This window comes from Microcaecilia unicolor, chromosome 8, assembly GCF_901765095.1.
Source record: "Microcaecilia unicolor chromosome 8, aMicUni1.1, whole genome shotgun sequence".
Classification (NCBI taxonomy): Eukaryota; Metazoa; Chordata; class Amphibia; order Gymnophiona; family Siphonopidae; genus Microcaecilia; species Microcaecilia unicolor.
Window position 1 is genome coordinate 52,949,723 of NC_044038.1, and position 25,666 is coordinate 52,975,388.

The 25,666-nt window shown below is 48.1% G+C and overlaps 1 protein-coding gene across 1 annotated transcript in view; it reads right to left on the reverse strand.

Annotated features, from left to right (window-relative positions):
• The window catches only part of CRAMP1 (cramped chromatin regulator homolog 1), a 615,140-nt gene that overhangs the window by 47,255 nt on the left and 542,219 nt on the right, over positions 1-25,666 (reverse strand). Inside the window, 3 exon segments of the mRNA XM_030211519.1 lie at positions 8,031-8,176; positions 12,228-12,331; positions 12,333-12,390. Coding sequence (XP_030067379.1) covers positions 8,031-8,176; positions 12,228-12,331; positions 12,333-12,390 — 308 coding nt within the window.

A 25,666-nucleotide genomic window follows, 5' to 3' on the forward strand; every position in this document is an offset into this window, starting at 1 on the left:
GGTCGATGCAGGCGTCGACGTCAGAACCTGTTCCGGGCGTGGAGGCTGTTCCGGGCTGTCCAGAGTGGAGCGCATCGACACCTCCTGAACAGAGGGTGAGCGGTCCTCTCGGCGTCGATGCCTGCTGGGTGCCGACTCCTTCGGCGACCCAGAGCTCTCGGTACCGACACGGGAAGGGGACCGGTGACGATGCTTCTTCGACTTCTTGGGACGAAGCATGTCACCGGAGCTTCCCGGTACCGACGAGGAGGACGTAGAATCCAGCCGTCGCTTCCTCGGGGCCGAGACCGAAGAGGGACGGTCTCGGGGGGGGGCTGTACCGCAGGAGCCCTCAGGGTAGGGGGAGACCCACCCGAAGGCTCACCGCCACCAGCAGGGGAATGGACAGCCCTCACCTGCACTCCAGATGAAGCACCACCGTCCGACGACATCAGCAGACGAGGTCCCGGTACCACCGACGTCGATGCAGCTATCCGATGTCTCGGCGCCGATGCAGAGGGCCGATGCCTCGATGCACTCGATGCACTGGCCGCCGAGGTCGAAGGTCTGGACGCTGAAGACGTCGATGCACTCGATACCCCTGGTGCCGATGCCGACGAAGAGCCCGAGAAGAAAATGTTCCACTGGGCTAACCTCGCTACCTGAGTCCGCCTTTGCAAAAGGGAACACAGACTACAGGCCTGAGGGCGGTGCCCAGCCCCCAGACAGTGAAGACACGACGCGTGCCTGTCAGTGAGCGAGATTACCCGGGCGCACTGGGTGCACTTCTTGAAGCCGCTGGAAGGCTTCGATGTCATGGGCGGAAAAATCACGCCGGCGAAATCGAAAGACGAAATGGCGAAATTTGGCACAGAAAAAAAAAGGGAAATTTCGACCGGGGCCTAAGTAAGGCCTACCCCGACGACGAAAGAAAACTTAACGGGGCGAAAAAAACTCGAAGTAGAGGAATGGAAAAACCGAAAGTGGCTAATCCAAAAGATTTCTGGATTTTCACAGAAAAATGTCGAAAAACGACGCGCGAGGTCGACTTTCCGGGGCACGAACGGTAAAACACAACCGTACCGAGCGCGGAGAAAAGAAGACTGGCCGGCTCAAGCCGGTTTCGGGCGGGAAGACGGCCGCGCATCGGCGCGCGAGGGCTAGCAAAGGCTTTTGCTAGTGAAGATTCCGATTGGAGGGGCTGCCGCGGACGTCACCCATCAGTGAGAACAAGCAGCCTGATTGTCCTCGGAGAACTTTATATTTTTTTTTATTTTTTTATTTGCATGAAGTCTTTATTGAACAGGACAACGGTACAATATTGCCTCATACATTTCAAACAAAGTGAACTACCAATATTTTTTTAAACATACAAATATAACATTCCTTATTCATTTCAGTACGTCATCCAGACATCATATTTAAACCTCTATAAACTTCAATGTTTTAAGATACATTTTCTATAGTTTTACTTATCAATAAAGCCTCCTTCCCCCCAACTACCCCCCCTCCCCTGCCACCCATACCCTCCCAGTCATTACCATATCTTATTTTATACACTTAACAGGTTAGACCATTGTTCTCAATCTTTGGTTAACGGTTCCCAAATGGAATGCCATCTATTTAACTGGTGTTTCTTTCAGCAAGCAATCGCTCCATCTCACAAATATATTTAGCTTATGAAGCCATTTTTTGATTGAAGGGACCCCTGTCTGTTTCCAATGGGATGCTATAACTATCTTTGCTGCCCCTAATGCCTGCCGCATCAAGATCCGCTGATGCAGTTTTAAGCCCTCCATTCTTGCAGTGAACAAGAAAAACTCAGGGGACCATGGAACTGCACATCCACCCAGTTCTGCAACCTGATCTGAACTGATTTCCAGTAAGCTCGTACTTTAATACAGCTCACCACCACGTGACCCATAGTCCCCTGCTGACCACATCCTCTCCAGCACAATCCCGATGTACCAGGGAAAATGCGTCGAATACGGTCCGGAGTAAGATACCACCGAAATAGTACCTTCACCGCATTCTCCTTAAGGGGCACATGTACAGACACACCAACACCCCTCTTTCTATTCTCTCCCACTCGGTCCCCTCCAGGGCCACACCCAACTCCCGCTCCCAACTAGTCCTATGTAGAGTGTAGCGAGCACCTTGTGCATTAATGCTTTTATATATACGGCCAATCAATCCCCTGGAAGAAACAGACTTAGCACATATCTCTTCACTTCTAGCACTTCCCGTTGAAAGACCTGACTAATCGCTTTTGTTGTAAGGAGATGTTTAAGTTGATGATACGCAAATTCATCTCCCTCCCCGACATCGTATCGGGTCTGCAGTGCCGTAAATGACAATATTGAATCATTTTCCATCAGCTGGCCCCAGGTCTTCAAGCCCCCTTTGTACCATTGTGTAAACGGTCCAATTTCAGTCCCAGGCAAGAACAGTGGGTTGAATGCTATAGGTGACATCCTTGTAAGGACACATTGCCCCTTAGGAAATAGACTATCCCAATAGTGAAAGGTGACACACATGGACGGACACACCCCCTCCCCTATCTCCCGAAACTTCTTAGGCACCCACATAAGCGCCCCCAGTGGCATCGACCCCACGGCATGTTGTTCCATAGACACCCACTGCCTATCAGGATATTCCTGGTACCATTCAATAGCAGCCTTCCCCTGGGCAGCCCTATAGTACCAGGTAAGATTTGGGACACCTAACCCCCCTCTTCTCTTGTCTTGATAGAGAAGCTTACGTGCTAACCGCGGACGCCTGCCTGCCCAGACGAAACGCATTATAGAATCCTGCAAGGAAACGTCTGGGCATCATCACAGGCAGCGCTTGAAACAAGTATAGTAATCTCGGTAGCACGTTCATCTTGACTATTGCTATTCGCCCAAACCAAGAAAATTCCTGATCCCCCCATCTTTCCAGGTCTGCCTTTATCTTACGAACCAGTCCCGTGTAGTTAGCTGCGAATAGTTCAGAAAGATCAGATGGTATATTAACCCCCAAGTATTTGATACGCTTAGATGCCCATCTGAAAGGAGTCGATGTTTTCAGAGAGGCCACTACATTTGTCGGAAGCGTAACATTCAATGCTTCGATTTGGTCATGTTGACCTTAAACCCCGACACAGCTGAGTAGTCCTTCATAAGGTGCATCAGAGTAGGAAAAGCAGTCTCAGGGCGAGTGACCTACAGCAAAATATCGTCCGCCAAAGGGCCATCTTATGCATGGTGTCCGCTATTCGGGCCCCCGAGATGCCCGGGTCTGCCCGCACTCTTGCTGCAAATGGTTCTATGACCATGGCAAACAGTAACGGCGAGAGCGGGCACCCTTGCCTTGTCCCTCTGTGCAAGGTAAACAGAGCGGAGTTACTCCCATTCACTCTGACACACGCCTTAGGAGCTACATAAAATGCCTCAATCCACCGCTTAAATTGATCACCAAACCCCATAAACCTCCAGTACCTTATACATAAAGGCCAGTGTACTCTATCAAAAGCCTTCTCAGCATCTAAACTAAGAAGCATAACGGCTTTTGATTTCTCTTCGCAAAAAACATAAGGTCTAGAGTACGTCTAATATTGTCCATGGCCTTACGATGGGCTACAAATCCCACTTGATCTGGGTGAATGAGCGTCGGCATTATAGGTCCAAGTCTATTTGCCAGGACCTTTGCCAAAATTTTGACATCTGCATTCAGGACCGAGATTGGCCGATATGATCCACATTCCACTGGGTCCTTGTCCGGCTTGGGCACCACCGCGATCCATGCCTCCATCATTGAAAGGGGCAATTCCCCTCCCCCTTCCCACCGATTAAAGAGGTCTGCAAGCAACGGGGCCAGTTCAGGAGCAAACTTCTTATAAATTCATTGGGAAGCCATCCAACCCAGGGGATTTATTTGCTGGTAGGCTTTTAATGGCCGTCTGTACCTCAAGTGGCGTAACTGCCTCTTCAAGCAAATCCCTGTGACTACCTGCCAGTGAAGATAGCGGACAGCTCTCCAAATATTCCTCAATATCTTCCCTAGTTGGATTTATCTCTTGGGCATATAATGTTGTGTAAAATTCCGCAAAACGTTTACGGATCTGCTCAGATGTAAATAACGCCGTATTGTGCTCGTCCCGTATTTGCTGCACCGTTCTATCCACTTTTTGCCTGCGCAATTTTATTGCAAGAAGCCGACCTGCCTTATTAGAAAATTCGTAAGCTCCCACCTTATACTTTGCCTGCAACATACTAAGTTGCTCTGAGTAGATAGAATCCAACTTCATCCGCTCCCCACTCAACTGTTGCATAATCTGGGGTGACTTGTCTACCTTGTGCTGACCTTCAAGTTGACGTATGCGCTCTAGGCAGCTTGTTATTTGTTGCCTACGTATCTTTGCACGCTTACTAGCAATTTGCAGATAGTAACCCCTGGAAACAGCTTTCAGAGCGTCCCAAATAGTAGCAAGAGAAGGCCCTGAGTCTAGATTGAGCTCTAGGTACTCTTGCAACATTGCTCGGCAACCCGCCTCCACCTCTGGCTCATATAGTAGACTAGTATTTAAAGTCCATCTCCTCTCTTTAGTTTCAGCTCTTATGGTTGGTATGGTAACCCATATGGGAGCATGGTCTGAGATTGTTACACTGCCCAGTCCCGCCGTCGGACCCCTCTCTACCAGTGCCACATCTACAAATATATAGTCTATGCGTGAGTATGAATCATGGACTCTAGAATGGAATGTGTAATCTTTATCCGCCCTGTGTGTCAACCTCCACAAGTCTAGTGTTCCCAGGGAATGCACCATGGATTCTAGGGCTAGCGCCTCTTTCCTCCCTCCGTCAATTTTTGGAGAGCCAGAACGATCCAGAGCAGGGTTCATAACTGCATTGAAATCACCTCCCATTATTAACGAACCCCTTACAAACCCCGCCAAGGAGTTCCTCACCTTGTAAAAATTCAATCTGTCCAGAGTTAGGGGCATATACAGACGCTATCGTTAAGTCTACTTGTTTAATTTGAACATGCATAAAAATAAAGCGTCCTCCCGGGTCTTTCTTAACTGCCAATACCTGTGCCCCAACTGATGAATGAATCATAATTGCCACACCACAAGTTTTGGAAGCTTCCGTGGAAGCACAATGGACCCCAGAGTAACCCGAGCAGGAGAGAAGGTTTTCATATCTACGCTCAAGGTGTGTCTCCTGCAAAGGACCACGTGTGGTTTGAGCTGCTGCAGCTCTTTATATACTTTCTGCCTTTTTGGGGCATATTAAGGCCCTTTACATTGTAAGACAATACTTTTAAGTCGTTATTCATAAGTTAACTCAAAATGAACATGCTTCCAACATTTTTATCTTTAACTTTGCATTCCAAATAACTGTATATTCAATCACTGTTTGTATAACCGTCCTCCAGGTCATATCCCCATTGTCTCTAACCTTTTCCCCCTAGCAACACTTCATCCCCCTCCCCCCTCCCTATCCGTCTATTCCACCCTCTTCCCATATCTAACCTCCCATGATATGCCCCAGTCCCCTCCCCTCCTCCCCTCTCCCCCCTTCCAACCATCCACCAGACAATGCCTGCCGGCACTGAATGGGATTTATAGGGGAAGTAATACACTGACCCATCTAGCCACCCATCCCCCCCCCCGCATCAATCCTACACCCACATCCTCTTTTATCCATCGCACATGTTACCCACTCATCCAACACCCATCCACCACTGTATTAATATTTACCACTGGTATATTGTCCAGAGTCCAACCTGTGTTACATGTCCCATGGTTAAGATATTGCTCAAATCCAGTGCCATGCAAACCAATTCAGGTCCCTCGCTTCGATGACTTCTGCCCCACTCGCTTCCACTTCTGGAGCTTTGCTTGTGTAACTGGCGCCAATCCCATCGGCGGCGTTGCCGCTGCAGTTAACCCAGCTTCATGAAGGCTCTGCCATGCTTCCTGGACTCGGCGAAACCGAGCTGTTTGCCTCTGAGCTCGAACACACCGCAAAGGGAAAGCTCCAGCGATATGCAATCTTCTCTTTTTGCAAAATTTCCAGGACCGGCTTCATAGCCCTTCTTTGCGCCAGTGTATAATTCGATAGGTCCTGAAAAAACAGTGACCCTCGCCTCGTTGTACTCCAAAGTGTTGTTTTTTCGGGCCTGCTGCCAGACTCGTTCCTTAAAAGGATAGGAGGCGAAGCGCACCACTATATCTCGTGGTCTGTTACCCGGTGCCTTGCCCAAGGACCGATGCGCTCGCTCGATCTGTAGCTCATTAGGGACAACAGTTTCGCCTAAAATCTTCTCGCACAGGGTATGTATAATGGTAGGGACATTTTCTCCGCCTCCACTCTCCGGCACTCCACGGAATCTAGGTTGTGCCTACGACCCCGATTTTCAAGGTCGTCTAGTTTGTACTGTAGGTCCTCTGCTTGCTCCACCAAGTGTGACATTCGCGCTTCCATCGCCACTGCCGTTTCTGCCTGCTCCTCTACTCGCTCCTCTAGAACCTCCACGCGCCCACCCAGCTCTCGCAGGTCTAGGCTAATGGCGTCCACGTGCTCCAAGATCTCCAAACGCGAGGCCTTAATTTCTTCCCTAATCGCCTCAAGGCACTTAGTTAAGTCTTTAGGATGACTTTTCTTTTTTATAACTGTACTTGACGATCAACATGGGAAGATGCAGTATCGGAGTCGGACGATCTCCGCGTTTCCGGGGACTCGCGGCGGGAAAGGCCTCTCGCCAACTGTCGGGTGGAATGCCGCTCCCCCTCTCGTTGCTGCGACCCCGGTGTTTTGCTCATCTTGTTCAGCGGTAACTACACTACCTGCCGGTAGGTCAATTTGCGATTTTTATAGCGGATGGGTCCAGATGGTAGCACTATGGTGCAAGACAGTGCAGGAGCCAGAAGTTCAGGCAGCCATCCAGCTCCGTGACGTGGAGAACTTTATATTTAACAAAGTACAGAAGAAAATACATTTCTCTAGTGCTGCATTGCATTTAGATTCGGAGTTCCTTACTTTTAGTTAGTGGTTGCTTATTCTGTATTTGAAGCTTGCTCTGTATTCTGCAGGAGTGACAGATGTGAGGTATTCTTCTATTGTAAGTCACCTGGATCTTGTTTGGTAAGGAGGGGTATCAAGTTTAATGAACTATAATAAGTGTTTAGTTTCTGTGTAGGGATCTGTAGCTGTCTGTCTTGCTTTGTTATTTCCAGCAGGAAGTATATTGCTACACTAGGGTGCTGCCTTTTATAGGTACGGTTGTTAGAGTCCTGGACATTAGTGATTCTTTATTATGACATTTTCTATATAGGTCTGGAGCTCTGAAGGGGTCTCCCCCTACCCCAAACCCTTGGTCTTCACTATTGTGGAAGAAATGGTGTTAAAGGGGCTCATCTTAATTCTTCTGCTTGGAGCACATTCAATCTTTGCTACCCACTGGATGGGAAAATTCTCCTTGTAGATATGAATGAATGCTCATGAAGACAGACCCTGGCTCTAGATGAGCAGGAGGAAACTACCAGGTCAAAACAAATGTTCCAACTTTATTTTATTTTGAAGTTTTCCTTGGAAAATAATTTCTCAGTGTTAGGTGTGTGTAGCTCATTTGTGAATTCCAGCTCATATCTGCTTAATCATTAAATTTATCTTTTTTTTTTTTTTTAACCCAGCAGTTTGCACCTGCTCCTTTGGGCCTCCTACTCATTCAAAACCATGGAAGCCTGGCACCATGAGCCTTCATTTACATCTACCCTATTTTTGTCTCATGCTATACTACTTTTCAGTGATCACTGTAACGACAGTCCTTGGCCAGAGGCCATGACTCATTTTCCTAGGGCTTATAAATATTGTTCCTGAAGTCTCTCTAGTCCTGGCCAATCCAGGGAGTGGAAGACCTGAATAATGATTTGAACTTGGGCCCTATTCCATAGAAGTGTGCAGCACTGTCATGGAGTTGGCCCCAAATACAAATTAATATAGGTGAAAAAAATAATGACTTAGGTATTAACCTCATTTAAAAAAAGAAATAACCTGGTCACACACCTCTGAAACATCTGCCAAAGAACGTGAGACAAATGAATCCCGTGAATTCCCATCCAGGAGACTGGGCCCCAGTAATGATGTACCACTTGCAGTTCCAGTGGGAGTTGGCAGCATCTTCCGTCCCTTTTCCGGGGAGATAAAACTTGCTGTAAAAAGAGAAGTCTAGATGTGTTTGTAGGTTTTGTTTTTTTTTTTTTGGTTTGTTTTAAGTCAAATTTTAATAATATTTTGAATAAGAAAATATCTTGTGATAGCACTGCATACATAAGTAAAACAAAAAGGAAGAACAACCCAAAACAAATCTGAAGGACTAAGCTTAACAGTCCAAAAAACTCAGGGCAGTGGATCTTCCACAATTCAAGGAAATTCAGAAGACACACAGAGGGCTACATGATGGAGTTACTCAAATGATATACAGTACATATTAATTATTTAGAGGAGATATAGTAGGAAAATTACCACCATCAGACATTTAGCAAGCCTTTTATTAAAGGTTAGCTTGAATTAGCTGCAACAAGTCCCATTTTATTCCTATGGGCCCTGCTGCAGATAATTTGAGCTAATCTTTAGTAAAAGACCCCCTAAGTAAGCTGAGACAGGTCATAACATCAATACTGAGCATTGTTATATTTCACTACACATTTAGAAGGAAAATTGACTTATTACTGTGCCTGCAGTCAGACCTGGCCCCAAGGATCCAGGTTTCAGTGGACAGTTGACCGTGTAGTGTCCCGTATCATCACAATACAGGCAAAGATTGAGGGTCCGATGCCTCTGTTTCTCTTGAATAGTGAGAGGAGTATGACCTAGTTGCATGGGTTCTACAGGTGGTTGGGGGGGGGGGGGGGGAACCTCCTGCGGACGAGGAGTCTGAGGTAACACTTGATGGCTAGGTGCCTTAATACCTATCTTTTCTACGGAATGCCGTTCTCGGCCACGCTCCTGGAAAAGAATGTCAATCATATTACAAAGCTTGATTAGATCATCCAACCAGCCAGCTCATCCTTAATTTGGGGTGCCAATCCCTGCCAAAAGGTCGCGATCAGACTTTCATTGTTCCAGGCTAATTCAGAAACCAAAGTGCAGAACCTGATCGCATAGTCACCCAGGGTCTGTGTTCCTTGCTTGAGTCTCAAGAGTGTGGCAGTTGCAGAAGTAACCTTCCCAGGTTCTTCAAAAATTCATTTAAATTGATCCAGGAAACCCTGGAGATCATGAAGCACCGGATCGTTCTTCTCTCAAAGAGGGACGCCCAAGCTAATGCTTGACCGGACAATAGAGACATAATGTAAGCTATCTGGGTTCTCTCAGTGGGGAAATCTTGGACCTGGAGCTCAAAAATTATTTCACACTGGTTGCGAAAACCTCTATAGTCTTTGGGATTGCCGTCATATCTAGGTGGTGACTTCAGATGGATCCCTGGCGTGGCCGGAGCTCTTGCTGATGCTGGACCTGAACTGGAAGCATCCGCGGTTGCCTTTAGGGAAGCCGACATAAGTCTCTCTAGCTGGTCCATACGTGCCCCCCGGGGCGTGGAGGGCATTAGCATGCTCCTGCAGCACCTGCATGATGGATGATCCCTCCGAGCTCATGGCCTTGCAATCTGTCACGTATCACCTGGAATCTCAGGGGTAGTGAGCCTTTGGGCCACTGCCGAGGGGCGGTAGCGGCAGGAGAATCACCCAAACACAGACAAGGCAGAACAGACGTACCAGCAAACCCAGGACCGGAACTACCAAGCGAAGACTGCAGCCGAGGCAACTCAAGCTGGAGCAAGCAGGACAGGAAATCAGCCCAAACTTCACCTGCACTTGACCGCCATTCCTCAGGAGCCCCTGGGTGAGGGTGGCCGACAGGACTTACCGGACAGGGCAGGAAGGCAGAACTGCAGGAAACAGCAGCTGGCCGGCGAACAGCAGGACACGTCCAGAAAACACACCGGGGTTCCAGGCAGTCAGCAAGCAGCAGAAAAAACCAGAAAACAAGCCGGGTCTGGGCAGGCAGCAGACAGAAGAATAAACCAGGGGAAAAGCAGAGTCAAAGCCACAAACAGCAAAGAGCACAGCAGCACTGCAACAACTCTCACCAAAGGAAACTCCTCTGAGGACCTCTGTTGCAAGGCAAACTAGAGAACTTCCCAGGTGATTCATAAAGGCAGCATACCAGGGAGTTCACCAGGTACGGGTACTGCTTAGTTCCAAAAAAGTCCCAAAACAATCTGGAAGGCTGGAAGATCCGGACCGGACTAGCATATCTTCTGGAACATGGGAAAAGGAAAGTCATCAGTTCACAGCCGCCACCAGGTCTAACCAACAGGGGGCGAGGTGACTGAGAGCAAGGAACCTGGGCACAACCGTGACAGTTGTCTTACCAAGATCTTAAAAAACCAGAACCTTAAGACTGTCCCATATAGTATCACCTTTGGCTCTCTCCGCCTACAGAGAATTTCCTCTTTTACTGCATAATAATGGAAACATGCAAAAATGTCTCTTGGCACAGATTCATGTGCGGGGCCCAAACTGCGAAAAGCACAATCTACTCGCACCTTCTGGGCATCCATTCCCACCTCCTCCATACTGATATCTCATAGTAATTACTTACAAATGTTTGGACTACTTGCAATAGTTTCTTATAGTGTTCAGTCTCAGAATGTCCTTAAACCTTAAATTTGAATGCCTTGACCAATTCTTAAAATCCTCGAGTGCACTCAGTATTTCTTGCTGCTCATTACATCTTTTTGCACTTAGCTTGTAAGGTGTGAAAATCCTGCTCTACTATGTCAAAGCACTCCTCTGCTTATTCACACAGATGCCTATATCAAGCCCCTCATTCTGCAGCTGAATCCATAGCCTCCTGCACATCCTTTCGAATGGCTGACATCTCCTCCTTTAAGGCTTTGAACCAGTGGGTCATGTCTCTCTTGATTACTGCCCCATCACTGGCTTCCACCACCACATGGTCCTCCCTCCTCAGATTGACTGCTCTGACACCATGCTTCTCTGAGCAGCCACGGCTTTGCCGGAACCTGAATGCTGCCAATCACTCGCTGTGGGTGCATATTGGATCAAGTATTTGTCCATTACTGTCCACTGACAAGTAATAGGCACTAACCCATGGATTCTATACACTGAGTTGAGATTTCTGTGCGGAAATAGAAGGTATATTCCATAACAAATGCATATAACCTAATTGGTTAACAAGCCAACCAGCGCTGAAAATGCCAATTGACAAGCAATTATTGACACTAATTGGCATTAGAATTTATGCACAGAACTACATATATTCTTTAACACGCTGCATGTAAATTCTAAGTCACATTGAACAGGGGTTGTGGCCATGGGCGTGGAATGGGCAGGTCACGGGAGTTTCTAAAATCTATGCACGTTGTTATAGATACACCCGGTTCATGCCTAATTTAGGCGTCAGCATTTACACCAGATTTTACTTGGCGTAACTGCCCGCGACTAAATTTAGTAGCATGGATGGGTGCTCGGCATATTCTATGAACAGCATGGAAATTTAGGCTTATTTTATAAAGTATGTCTAAATTAACACATACTTTATAGAATGCAGTTAGGCAAATTTAATTTCAGAACCAAATTTTTAGGCATGATATAAAGAATCTAGTCCTAACCGTCAGGATCGCACTTTTAAAATTCACCTTGGTAGAGCTCACTTCCTGAGCTTCTATACTCAAACAATCATGTCACTCCTCCAGCTACTATTATATTTTATGAAGTGGAGCAACAAAGAACATCATTGTTCTCAACTTGGAAAATACTGAATAGTTAAATGCTTTTAACTGCCTCTGTTAATATACTGTTCCATTAGCTGACTTGCTACTAAGTTCTTCAGTAAAAGGTTGAATTGGTTCACAGCACAACTGGTGTGGGTCTATCGTTGCTCGAGAGAGTGATAGATATTAAAGTGTATGGTACAGTATTTCCTTTTTGGCCTTCAGAAGTGGTCTCCAGTCCCAATCCATGATCTAAAATAAACTATTACGAACTAGGTAGTGCTCTCTTTCTGAGAAACCCGTTACGAAAATATATACCACATTCAAGCAAGAATTCCTAAGAACATATGTAACATGTCCCTTCCCCCAACCACCATTCTATATGACCAACTTCTCTTCCCTTTCAAATAACTATTTGTCCCAGTCTAATGATACTGCAGTTAGGTTATGCAGGCACTTACAGAACAGACTGCTGAGAGATGAGTCAGTTGAATCATTGGGGTACCACTGTGGGTCATGGGTGGGAGAAGCAATCCAATTTTGGTGTGGGCTAGAGGAAGGGATGGAAGACTTTTGAGCTATCACTGCCGTTCAGTTTGGCGGGAGACAGAGAGACTCTATCACCTATAAACAAAAAGAAAAATAAATCACTATGGAGCTAACAACACTGTAAAAAGAAAATAACCAGCTTCATTCTACTCGCCACAGAATTAATTCTCTCTATGCTTCAAGAATGTAAAATTTGTTAGACAATTGTTTGTTCACATGTTCATGCACTATACATATAGGAGAAATTTTATAACAGGACACCTATGTTGATACCTATTTTGTTAAGGCAACATAACAGCCACCCAAACCAGCTCCAACAGCCAACCACCCTGGTGCAAAAGTGTAAAATGTGTGTGAACACTATGCATTTACTCACAAATTTTATAATACATGAACACATTAAAATTCCACCGAAACTACATCCCCTTGAATACCCATATACAGAACATATAAGTATGTACAATCTTCTAAGCAGAAGCAGTGACACAGGCTTGGCAATACAAAAAAGCCACAGGAAACACACTAGTATTACCAAACAAAAAGTCTTTAATGAATGTTCTAAAAATACCCCATGTGGCCATGTTTCTCCTTCAGGCTGCATCAAGGGTAACACATCACAAACTAAAATCAAAACAAATATAAAACATTTAGAAAATTTAAATATGAAACATATATAAATGAAAATTTTTCTTCACTTAATGTGTAATTAAACTCTGGAATTCGTTACCAGAGAATGTGGTAAGTGGTTAGCTTAGCAGAGTTTTAAAAAGGTTTAGACGGCTTCCTAAAGGAAAAGTCCATAGACCATTATTAAACGAACCTGGAGAAAATCCACTATTTCTGGGATAAGCAGTATAGAATGTTTATTTTATTTTACTTTTTTTGGGATCTTGTCAGGTATTTGTGACCTGGATTGGCCACTGTTGGAAACAGGATACTGGGCTTGATGGACCTTTGTACTTATGTATGTCATAAAATAACTTAATACAGGAAAATTACATACATTTAACATTTAAAATCAACTGTGTAATAATATTTTGTCCTTTAAATGGCAAAGATAGATCAGGAAAGGCTGGAGTGGGCTTTGATGCCAGCTGTCATCCTAAAGCGCTAAAGGATAATTTACCTTTTGCACAGTTCCTGCGATATCGAAGAATCTGTTCCAATGATGGGGATTTTCGCCATCAAGCAAAAAGTTTATGTGACCACCTGATGGAAAGGGGTTACCCTAAGAGAGTGGTAAAAGCTGCCTACAATAGAGCGAAATTTACCAACAGGGAGCTTTTGCTGCAGCCCAATACAACAAATAGCAACCAAGAAACATCTGTTTTTACTTATGTGCTGAAGCATACCTCAAGGGCTGGAAATATATCGAACATTATCCGGAGGCACTGGAATATTATACAAACATTATCACAGTTTGCAGGATCCCCAGTAAGGATGGCATACAGCAGAGGGAGTAATTAAAAGAAATGTTATGCCCTGCGACTCCTAGACCTCTACGGGAGAATGCGTCTGGGGACAATAAGTGCTGTGGTCAATGTCAGATGTGCCCAATGATGTTGGAGGCTAGAGAAATTGAGAATCCATCAACGGGACAAAAATTTGCCTTACACACTAACACACATGCAATCGAAAGGAGTAGTTTACTGCATTATTGTCCATGCAGTAGACTATACGTTGGTCAGACCTCCCGCCAGCTATATGTTAGGTTAGTTGAAAATAAGAGTGTCATTTCCACCAGAAAAACTACATCACCGCTAGCGGTTCATTGCACCGAACAGCTCACAGCTTTGACTCACTTAAATGTGTGATACTTCAACAAGTCGGGTCGGATCTACAAGATGAGGAGGCCCATCTGTGGCTCCTCAGAAAAGAACAACAATGGATCTTTCGGTTAAACTCACTGGTCCCGATAGGGCTTAACGGTAAAATTGAATGGTTTCATTTTTTCTAATTCCTGGAGGAGTTCCGATAGGCTACGAGTGACAGCGTGTGACGTCACAAGTAGTATTAATAGCCGCCATGTTATTATGTGGCCGCCCTTCATGCAACCGTCAGCAGAGTGAACGGAGTGTAAGTGAGTGTTGGCTGTGTGTACAATATATTAAGATGAAGAGTACAGCTTTTTAGCACCCTTTTCTTTTCATTCGGCAGAACTGGAGACCTGTGGTTCTGAAGCAGCAGAGGCGAAACAGGGCCTGTTTACCACGGTCCGAGCTACAGCTGAAGAAGGCTAGCATGCCTGTCTAAAGTTAAGTAACGTCTTATTATGTTAAGGCAATGCTTTTCTATCTGCTAAGAAGACAAGCTAAATAAAATAAGGAGGTTTTTAGCCTATGATGAAGAAGCCCCAGCCCTCCTCCGGTAATAGTACGGTAGAGGTGCTTCTTGAGGCATTTTCCTCCTTTAAGAAGGATTAATTGATGCTTACTTTAAGACTGTGTTTCTATATTTATATGCATATAAGTGTTTTTTTCAATATCATATTTTCAGTAGCGAGGGACACACATGTTCTGCCCATCTTCAAGTCTCTGCTTAAAGCCCACCTCTTCAATGCTGCGTTCGGCACCTAACTCTTTCAGGAAATCCAGACTGCCTCAATTTGACTGCCCCTATCAGACTGACTGCTCACGTGTCCTTTAGATTGTAAGCTCTTTGAGCAGGGACTGTCCTTCTATGTTAAATTGTACAGCGCTGCGTAACCCTAGTAGCGCTTTAGAAATGTTAAGTAGTAGTAGTAGTAGTCTCTAGTGACTGAAAACATGATAGAAACATAGAAACATGACGGCAGATAAAGGCCAAATGACCCATTCAGTCTGCCCATCCTCTGTAACCCCCAATTCTACCTGTTCCTAAGCGATCCCACATGCTTATCCTATGCCTTTTTAAATTCTGGAACAGCCCTCGACTCCACCACCTCCACCGGGAGGCTATTCCACGTCTCCACCACCCTTTCTGTGAAATAATACTTCCTTAGGTTACTCCTAAGCCTATTCCCTCTTAACTTTGTCATATGCCCCCTCATTCCAGAGCTGTCCTTCATTTGAAATAGGCTCTCTTCCTGTACATAAATGCCCTTGAGATATTTAAACGTTTCTATCATGTCTCCTCTCTCCCCCTCCTCTCTTCCAGCGTATACATGTTGAGGTTCATAAGCCTGTCCCTATAATTTTTGCATTCAAGACTGTTTACTAATTTCATAGCCGCCCTCTGGACCGACTCCATCCTGTTTATATCTTTCCGTAGGTGCGGTCTCCAGAACTGCAAGCAATACTCCAAATGGGGCCTCATCAGAGACTTATACAAGGGCACTATCACCTCCTTTTTCCTACTGGTCATGCCTCTCTTTATGCACCCAAGCATCCTTCTGTATTGAAGCATTGCCTCCCATTGGCATGAATACTGCTGGAGGACTCCCACACAGATTAGAAAGCACATCAGTCTAATGGCAGCTGTATTAAAAATAAAACCAAAGTAACCTTATAAGTATTACCTATGAATCATTAAAATATCATGCATGCCACTACTTCTTTATATTGCTATCCAGGCACTACTCCCATTGAAGTACAATCAAATAGATACCTTAATTTTGTAGTGACCCCCCCTCCCCCAAAAAAAAAAAAAACATTGCTAAATACTTATCTTTATTTAGTTCACAATGATTCTATTGAAAAATTCTAAAACTGCACCGTCAATCATACTCTAGACCAGGGGTTTTAAACCATTTCCTCAGGACACACCTAGCCAGTCAGATTTTCAGGATACCCACAATGAATATGCATAAGATAAATTTGCATGCCCTACCTCCATGGTACGCAAATCTATCTCATGCATATTCATTGTGGGTATCCTGAAAACCTGACTGGCTAGGTGTGTCCTGAGGACTGGGTTCATAACCCCTGCTCTAGACCATAACCAATCTTTAAAACACAGATCTCTAATTAAAACTAGATCCAAAGTGCAATCTTAAGATTTACAACTCATATCTTCACAAATCATGATCCCCCTCACATTATGACTTGAAATCATTTACAAAATTCTCACCTTCTACAAACTTAGTTGATATTCAGCCAGTAGCATCAGTTAAATTGAACATAAGACAGCCATACTGGGTCAGACCGATGGTCCATCTAGTCCAGTGTCCTGCTTCCAACAGTGGCCAATCCAGGTCACAAGTACCTGGCAGAAACCCAAATAGTAGCAAAATTCCATGCTACCAGTCCCAGGGCAAGCAGTGGCTTCCCATGTCCATCTCAATAGAAGACTATGGACTTTTCCTCCAGGAACTTGTCCGAACCTTTTTTAAACCCAGATACTAACTGCTGTTCCAGAGCTTTATTATTCTTAGAGTGAAAAAATATTTCCTCCTATTTGTTTGAAAAGTATTTTCATGCAATTTCATCGAGTGTCCCCTAGTCTTTGTACTTTTTGAAAAAGTGAAAAATTGATTCACTTTTATTCATTCTACACCACTCAGGATTTTGTAGACTTCAATTCACATCCCCCCCCTCACCCTCACCGCCATCTCTTTGCCTCCAAGCTGAAGAGCCTTAAACCACTTTAGCCTTTCTTTCAATGGGAGGAGTTTTTATAATTTGGTTGGCTCTTTGAACGTTTTTGTAATTCCGCTACCACCTTTTTTGAGATATGGGGGACCAGAACTGAATGTCATTATTCAAGACTAGTAAAAGGTCCGTTCTGACACACATGAACGGGCGCTAGCAAAGGTTGTCCCTCGGAGTGTGTATGTTGAGATGTGTTGTGAGAGTGAACTGTGTGAGAGAGAGTGAATGTGCGAGTGTGTGTGTGTGAGCCAGAGAGAGTGAGACTAGGTGCGAGTGTGGTCCTGTGAGAGAGAGTGGTGTGTGTGAGAATGAAGGTGTGTGCGACTGCATATCTGAGACACAGTGAGTGTGAGAGAAAGTATGTTTCACACAGATACAGTATGTGTGAGCGAGAGTGTGTGTGTGAGAGAGTGTGAGAGTATGTGTGCGATACACAGACTCTCTGTGAGCAGCCACCGTTTCCCCTGACCCCCCTCCAGCCACCCATGTCCAGCGACCCTCCTCTGTCCCCTGCCCCCCTGCAGCCACCCATGTCCAGTGACCCTCCTCTCCCCCTGCCCCCCCTGCAGCCACCCATGTCCAACGACCCTCCTCTCTCCCCTGCCCCCGCTCCAGCCACCCACGTCCAGCGACTCTCCTCTCTCCCCTGCCCCCCTCCAGCCACACATGTCCAGCGACCCTCCTCTCCCCCTGCCCCCCCTCCAGCCACCAATGTCCAGCCTCTCTCCCCTGCCCCCTCCTCCAGCCACCCAGGTTGTCCAGCAAAGTCTTCAGGGCGGGAAGGAAAGATCCCCAGTCTTGCCTGCCCGCTGCCGGCGCTGAACCTCCCCCGTTGCCAGATCGCTCTTCAAAATGGCTGTCTCGGCGGACATTTTGAAGAGCGATCTATGTCCAGCGACCCTCCTCTCCCCCTGCCCCCCCTCCAGCCACCAATGTCCAGCCTCTCTCCCCTGCCCCCTCCTCCAGCCACCCAGGTTGTCCAGCAAAGTCTTCAGGGCGGGAAGGAAAGATCCCCAGTCTTGCCTGCCCGCTGCCGGCGCTGAACCTCCCCCGTTGCCAGATCGCTCTTCAAAATGGCTGTCTCGGCGGACATTTTGAAGAGCGATCTGGCAGCGAGGGAGGGTCAGCGCTGGCAGGCAAGACTGGGGATCTTTCCTGCCTGCGCCGAAGACTTCGCTGGACAACCTGGGTGGCTGGAGGGGGGCAGGGGACAGAGGAGAGTCGCTGGACATGGGTGGCTGGAGGGGGGGCAGGGGGAGAGGAGGGTCGCTGGACATGGGTGGCTGGAGGGAGGGCAGGGGGAGAGAGGAGAGTCACTGGACAAGGGTGGTTGGAGGGGGGGCAGGGGAGAGAGGAGAGTCGCTGGACATGGGAAAATTAGGTTCTTAATTTGGTAATTTTCTTTCCTTTAGTCATAGCAGATGAAGCCATTACGTATGGGTTGTCCCCATCAACCAGCAGGGGGAGATAGAGAGCACTCAACTTTTCACAGTGCCTCATGACCAGCCAGCTCCACTGCCTCTTCAGTATTTGAAGCTTCCAAAGCAGTATGGCAAACCGCAATGGGAATAACATGAACTTTCCTCACAGCGAACGATGGCCCCTTAACAAGGGCATGAACTCAAAAGGAGGGAATGAACACATCCTCCTGGAGGGAATAAACTTGTCCTCCTTATTGTATAACTGGAGGGGATACACGCAACCTCCTGAAGGGAATAAACTCATCCTCCAAAACATAAACTGGAGGGAATGGACTCATCCTCCTATAAGTGAACATGAATCCTGAAGACTGTTTTCCAACTTTCTCCCAAGGAAGGAACTTCAGGAAACAAGAACAGAACCTGAAACAGATTCACAGCATACAGACAATCATACAGGGAGGGCTCATGGCTTCATCTGCTATGACTAAAGGAAAGAAAATTAACCAAGGTAAGAACCTAATTTTCCCTTCCTTGTCATCAAGCAGATGAAGCCATTACGATGGGATGTAAACAAAGCAAACCCTATATAGGGTGGGAACAGGTCACACCACGCGCTAGCACTTGTGCTCCAAAACGCGCATCCCTCCTAGCAGCCACATCCAGCCTGTAATGTCGGGCAAAAGAGAGCTTAGAAGCCCATGTTGCTGCATTGCATATCTCTTGACGAGAGAGTGCTCCAGTTTCAGCCCAAGAGGAAGAAATCGCTCTGGTACAATGTGCCTTAAAGGCTACAGGCGGAGACCAGCCAGCAAGTAGATAAGCTGAAAAGATAGTTTCTTTGAGCCAGCGGGCAATAGTGGCTTTAGGCGCTGGAGACCCTCTGCGAGGACCTGATAGCAAAACAAACAGATGATCATAGATCCTGAAAGAGATAGTAACTCGCATATACTGCAGCAGAGTCCTGCGCACATCCAACAGGTGCAACTGCGCAAAAGATTCTGGAAACTCCTCCTTATCAAAGAAGGGCAAGAAAATAGGCTGCTTTAGGTGAAACGCTGAAACCACCTTAGGCATGAAGGAAGGCATGATCCGAACCGTGACCCCGGACTCTGAGAATTGCAGAAATGGGTCTCTACAGGACAGCGCCTGGAGCTCTGACACCCGATCTGGCCGAAGTAATGGCCACCAGCAAAATGGCCTTTAGTGTCAAATCTTCTCCGATGCTCGCCGAAGCGGCTCAAAAGGAGAAGCCTGCAGGGCCTTCAAAACTAGCCCCACGTTCCAAGCTGGACAGGGTGCTCACACGGAAGGCCGGAGCTGAAGCACCCCACTAAGAAACCGTTGCGGCACATCTGGATGAGCAGCTAAAGACACGCCTTCACCTTACCACGAAGGGAGGCCACGCTGCCACTTGCACCCGCAGGGATTATAGGCCAAGCCTATTTGTACACCATCCTGCAAAACGTCCAGAATCGGCGAGGACAGGAGTCCGCATGGGGTGTGATCGCTTTTGAAGCACACCAAGACTCCAACTGGCGCCAATTCTGGCATAAGCCACGGAAGTGCTTGCGGGCCTGCAGGGGAGTGGAAATGACTATGTTTGAATAGCCTTTATCCCTCAATTGCGCCCTCTCAATCGCCATGCCATAAGACCAAAGTGGCAGGCGTCCTCCATGGCTACAGGGCCCTGTGACAACAGGTTCGGTACCAGAGGTAAAGGAAGGGGAGCCTCCACTAGCATCTGTCGGAGGTCCGCATACCAAGGCCTCCTGGGCCAATCCGGGGCGATAGCAGGACCTCTTCTCCTGGGTGCAAGCCAAATCCGCAGAAGCACAGCACCCTATCAACGGCCACGGAGGGAACACATAAAGTAGGCCCTGAGGCCAGGGCTGAGTCAAGGCATCCAACCCTGCTGAGCGAGGATCTCTCCGTCTGCTGAAGAAGCACGGGACTTTGGCATTTGAACTTGTCGCCATAAGATCCCTCACGGGCTTGCCCCCATTTGGGCAAATATCTGCAGGAACTACTTCGTCTGCTAGTTCCCATTCTGCTGGATCGATCTGATGCCTGTTTAGATAACGGCTTGCACGTTGCTCTGACCTGCAATGTGAGCTGCCAGACAGAAACTGAAGATGCAGCTCGGCCAGTGGCAAATCTGTTCGGCCTGCATGGCCAGGCTCCGCACTGAGTGCCAGCTTGTCAATTTATGTAGGCCACTGCTGTCGTGTTCTCCGACATCACTCTGACAGTCAATCCTTCCAGGGTCACTTGAAAGGCCAGAAGCGCCTGAACGACCACTGCAACTCCAGGCGGTTGATGACCACTCCGACTACCTCAGGTGTCCATAGACCCTGGGCAATGCTTCCCCTTGCAATGTGGCCCCCAGCCCTTTAGGCTGGCATCTATCTGTCACTACTAGACACCAATCGGGGAGCACCAGCGGCATTCCTTCCGCCGCAGCATGCTGGTCTGAGAGCCACCACTCCATGCGGAGTCGGGCCGCAGGGAGCCAAGAAAGTCCTGCATTGATAATCCTGAGAAACTGGAGACCATCTTTGAAGTAGGGAATACTGTAGAGGTCTCAGTTGCGCTGTCGTCCAGGGCACCACTTCCAATGTGGCTGTCATCGATCCCAGCAGCTGGACAATGTCCCAAGCTCGCGGGTGGGGCATCCTCAGGAGCAGACGGACCTGATTCTGAAGCTTGCACCGCCTTAGCTCGGGTAGGTATACATAGCCCAAGTCTGTGTCGAACCTGGCCCCCAAATATTCTAGAGATTGCGAGGGGGTCAGGTGACTTTTGGCCATATTGACAACCCAGCCTAGAGATTGAAGTACTGAGACCACTCTGGTTGTAGCTTGATAGCTCTCTGTTACAGAGTCTGCTCTGATGAGCCAGTCGTCTAGGTACGGGTGAACCCTGATATCTTCTCACCTGAGCAAAGCAGCTACTACCACCATTACCTTCGAAAAGGTTCGGGGAGCTGTGTCAAGGCCAAAAGGCAAGGCCGGAACTGGTAATGTTTTCCGAACACCGCAAACCTCAGAAACTTCTGGGCGGGGGCCCAATTGGTATGTGCAAGTAGATTCTTTCAGGTCTAGAGACATGAGAAACTCTCCTGGCTGTACCGCAGCAATGACGGAGCGCAGGGTTTCCATGTGGAAATGCCGCACTCTCAGGGACTTGTTTAATTCTTTTAAGTCCAGAACAGGGCGAAAAGACCCACCTTTTTGCGGCACCACAAAGTAGATGGAGTACCAGCCGTAGCCGTGTTCGGTGGGAGGTACCGGGGACACGGCCCCTACTGAATCAGACCTTGCAAAGTCTCATCTAAATCCTCTACCGCCGCCCGTTTGGCGGCAGAAACCGCATCGGGACTCCACAAACACGTCTCTACTGGGGGCGTTGAATTCTATTCTGTAGCCATCTCTGATCAGGTCCAGAACCCACTGATCTGAGGCAATATTGGCCCACTCCTCGGCAAAAAGGGAAAGTCGTCCTCCGATGACAGGAAGCGAGGAGGGGGCCGGCGCACCATCATTGAGAGGGTCGCCCCTGAAACTCCAGGCCTAAGAGCCGGTGGCTGCGGAACGCTTGTCCGAGCGAAAAGGAGTTCCTCTGTTGAAAAAACGGGCAGAGAAGTGAACCCAGCAGAATACCCCGGGCGGTACCTTCTAGCTTCACGGAAGCAAGGTCTATAAGAGGAGTGGACCGCCTGGCCCTTGGAGGAAGGCCTCGGCCTGTTTTCGGGCAAGCGCTGGGGTTTAGGATCTCCCAGGCCTTTAACAATTTTTTTTCCAACTCCTCACCAATAGGAGAAGGCCTTGAAAGGGCAACTTCACCAACTTTTGCTTAGAGGCCATGTCCGCTGCCCAATGTCCGTAGTCAATAGGATGCGAGCCACCACGGCTACTGCCATTTGTTTAGCCGAAGCTCTGACAATATCATTAAAGGGCATCAGCCAAAAAGGACAAGGCCACTCCAGTCGCGGAGCCACATCCGAGAAGGGCTCCGCTCCATCTCCGGGCTGTTCCACTGCCTGTTGCAACCACGCCAGGCAGGCTCTAGCAGCATAACAACTGCATGCAGACGCCCGAACAGTAAGACCTGCAATTTCAAAGGACCGTTTAAGTGCTGCTTCCAGCCTACGGTCTTGTATATCCTTCAGGGCAACTCCTCCTTCCACAGGGAGGGTAGTTCTCTTTGTCACCGCAGTGACTATGGCATCTACTTTAGGCATTGCAAAGCGAGCCAAATGCTCCTCACGCAGAGGGAATAATTGCCCCATAGCCCTGGAAACTTTCAAAGGTCCCTAGGGGTCAGCCCACTGAGAGGAAATAAGCTCTTGGATGGAGTCATGCAAAGGAAAGGCTCGAGCAGGCTTTTTGGTACTAGCCATCCTAGGATTCACAGAGGAGGCCGTGCCACTGTCAGGCTCTTCAATAGAAAGGACCTGTAGGGCATCTGAAATAAGCGCTGGCAGCTCATCATGGTGGAAAATCCTCACCGCGGAGGGATCATCCAGATCCTGTGGTAATTCTGCACCTGACCTCTGGCTCCTCAGACCACGAAGGCCTGCCAGAACTCTCCGAATCCTCACAGCCCGCCCACGGGGGGGGGGGGGGGTGGGGGGGGGGGGGGGGGGGGGGGGAGAGAAGGAGGTGCACCACAATCTGAAAGGGAATTAGTCCTTCTACACTTTTCTTTATGCCAATTATCAGGGAAAATAGCCTCAGCGGGCAGTCCCAGGCCAGAATCCACCGGGGGGGGGGGGGGGGGGGGGGGGGGGGGTAGGGGGGGGGAGACAATAGAAGGGGCCTCAGACGACCCTTGAGGGAGAGCTCTTTTAAGCATGTATGCTTTATGCAATAACAACACAAAATCAGGAGAGACAAACTCGCCCTGGGCACCCAGATCCCGTCCGGGGCTAGCCGCTCCATGAATAGTCTCAATTCGAGGTCCCCCCGGGCTCAGGGCTCCCCGTCTCTACGGAGGCCGCGCCATGCGGAGAATTCAAAATGGCGTCCGCTGCCAGCTCTGAGTGGGAAGAATCATCGCTCGCCATGCTCGGGCCGGCTCTTACACCTGTAAGCACGAATTAACAGAGCCCCGCTGCTGATTTGCGCTTGCCACACCGGGAACAGCGCTTTACATTCTCTGCAGCCATCGCCGAAAACAGCGGGAAAATTCAAAATGGCGGTTTCGCGCCAAAAATGCCCCGATCGCGGACCCACCCCGGAGAAGTTAGAAAACACTCTTACCTCACCGGCCCGAGTAGCACAGCTCCGGTCCCATAGAAGAATCAAAGGAAAACCTCTGTTCCATTTTTTTTTTTTAACGCTGTGAGGAAAGCAGAGGTAATAAGAACTCCGGAGGCTCAGATGAGTGGGAAAGGCAGGGAAAGGCGAACCAATGTGCCTGCAATCCACTGAGTGGGAAAGGACAGGGAAAAGCAAGCTATGTCCACTCCACGTGGGCATGGGTAAGGCAGGAAAGGGCTGACATATGTGCCTTCAAAGTGAAGCTGCTATAGCCTCGAACACCCCGGCTAACAACTGGCAAGCCAGGAGCCACCCCCAGGCAAATTTTTGATGGAGCTCGAAGAAGATGCAGCCACCCTGCTTGGGGAGATAGAGAATACTGAAGAGGCAGTGGAGATGGCTGGTCATGAGGCACTGTGAAAAGTTGAGTGCTCTATCTCCCCCTGCTGGTTGATGGACACAACCATACGTCATGGCTTCATCTTTTTGATGACAAGGAAGGGTGGCTGCAGGGGGGACAGGGGAGAGGAGGGTCGCTGGACATGTGTGGCTGGAGGGGATTGCAATGCAGGGGGCCCGGCCGGGGTGGCGAACGGAGGGGGGAGTGGCGGCGACCTCGGGGGGGGGGGGGGGGGGTTGGAGGGGAGCAGTGGCTGCGGTGACCTCGGGAGGGGGGGTGGAGGGGCGACCTTGGGGGGACGTGGTGGCGAGGGCGGCAGGGCGAGGCCTCATGCTGGTATCGTGCGGTTGGTCAGTGCTGTGTGTGACGTCAGCCTGATCTATGGAGCCTAGCAGACCAACTCCGAAGAAAGCTATGGACACAGGCAGCAAGAATAGAACGTTGGAGGTGAGAATTATATAGGATGAGATCGCAGCATTAAGTGATACAGAGGCATTATAAAATATTCTTGGTCTTATTTTGCATAATAATTCCTAGCATCCTGTTTTCCTTTTTGGCTGCCGCTGCACTCTGGGCAGAAAATTTCAGTATATTGTCTACAATGGCACCTTGATCTTTTTCTTGGCTGCTGACTCATAAGGTGGACCCCAGCATCAGGTAACTATGATTTTGATTCTTCTTTCCAATGTGCATCACTTTGCATTTGTCCACATTAAATTTCATCTGCCATTTGGATGCCCAGTCTTCCAATTTCCTAAGGACGTTCTGCAGTTTTACACAGTCTGCATGTGATTTGACAACTTTGCATAATTTTGTCACCTGTCAATCCAATCGCCAGATCATTTATAAATATGTTAAATAGCATCAGTCCCAGTACAGATCCCTGCAGTACTCCACTAATCACCCCTCCTCCATTGAGAAAAATGGCCATTTAACCTTACCCTCTGTTTCTGTCTAATAATCAATTCCTAATCCACAAAAGAACATTGAGGGGCATAATCGAACGCGAACGCCCATCTCCATGGGCGTCTATCTCCGAGAACGGGTACGTGAAGGGGCGGGACAAACTATATTTTGGAAAAAAAATGGGCGTCCATCTTTTTTCCGATAATACGGTTTGCGCCAGCTAAATGCATCGGATTTGTGCGGATTTGAGCTGGGCGGTTTCGTTTTTCAGCGATAATGGAAACCGAAGGCGCCCAGCTCAACAACGAACAAATCCAAGGCATTGGGTCGTGGGAGGGGCCAGGATTCATAGTGCACTTGTCCCCCTCACATGCCAGGTCACCAACCGGGCACCCTAGGGGGCACTTGTAACAAACAAAAAAAAGTTAACTACCTCTGAAGTCCATAGCTCCCTTCCCTTGGGTGCCCACAACTCTACACCATTACCATAGCAGTTATGGCTGAAGGGGAGCACCTAGATGTGGGTACAGTGGGTTTTGGGGGCGGTTTGGAGGGCTCCCATTTACCACCACAAGTGTAACAGGTAGGGGGGGATGGGCCTGGGTCCACCTGGCTGAAGTCCACTGCACCCACTAACAACTGCTCCAGGGACCTGCATACTGCTGTGATGGAGTTGGGTATGACATTTGAGGCTGGCATACAGGCTGAAAAAAAAAGTTTTTAAAGTTGTTTTTTTTGGGTGGGAGGGGGTTAGTGACCACTGGGGGAGTCAGGGGTGGTCATCCCCGATTCCCT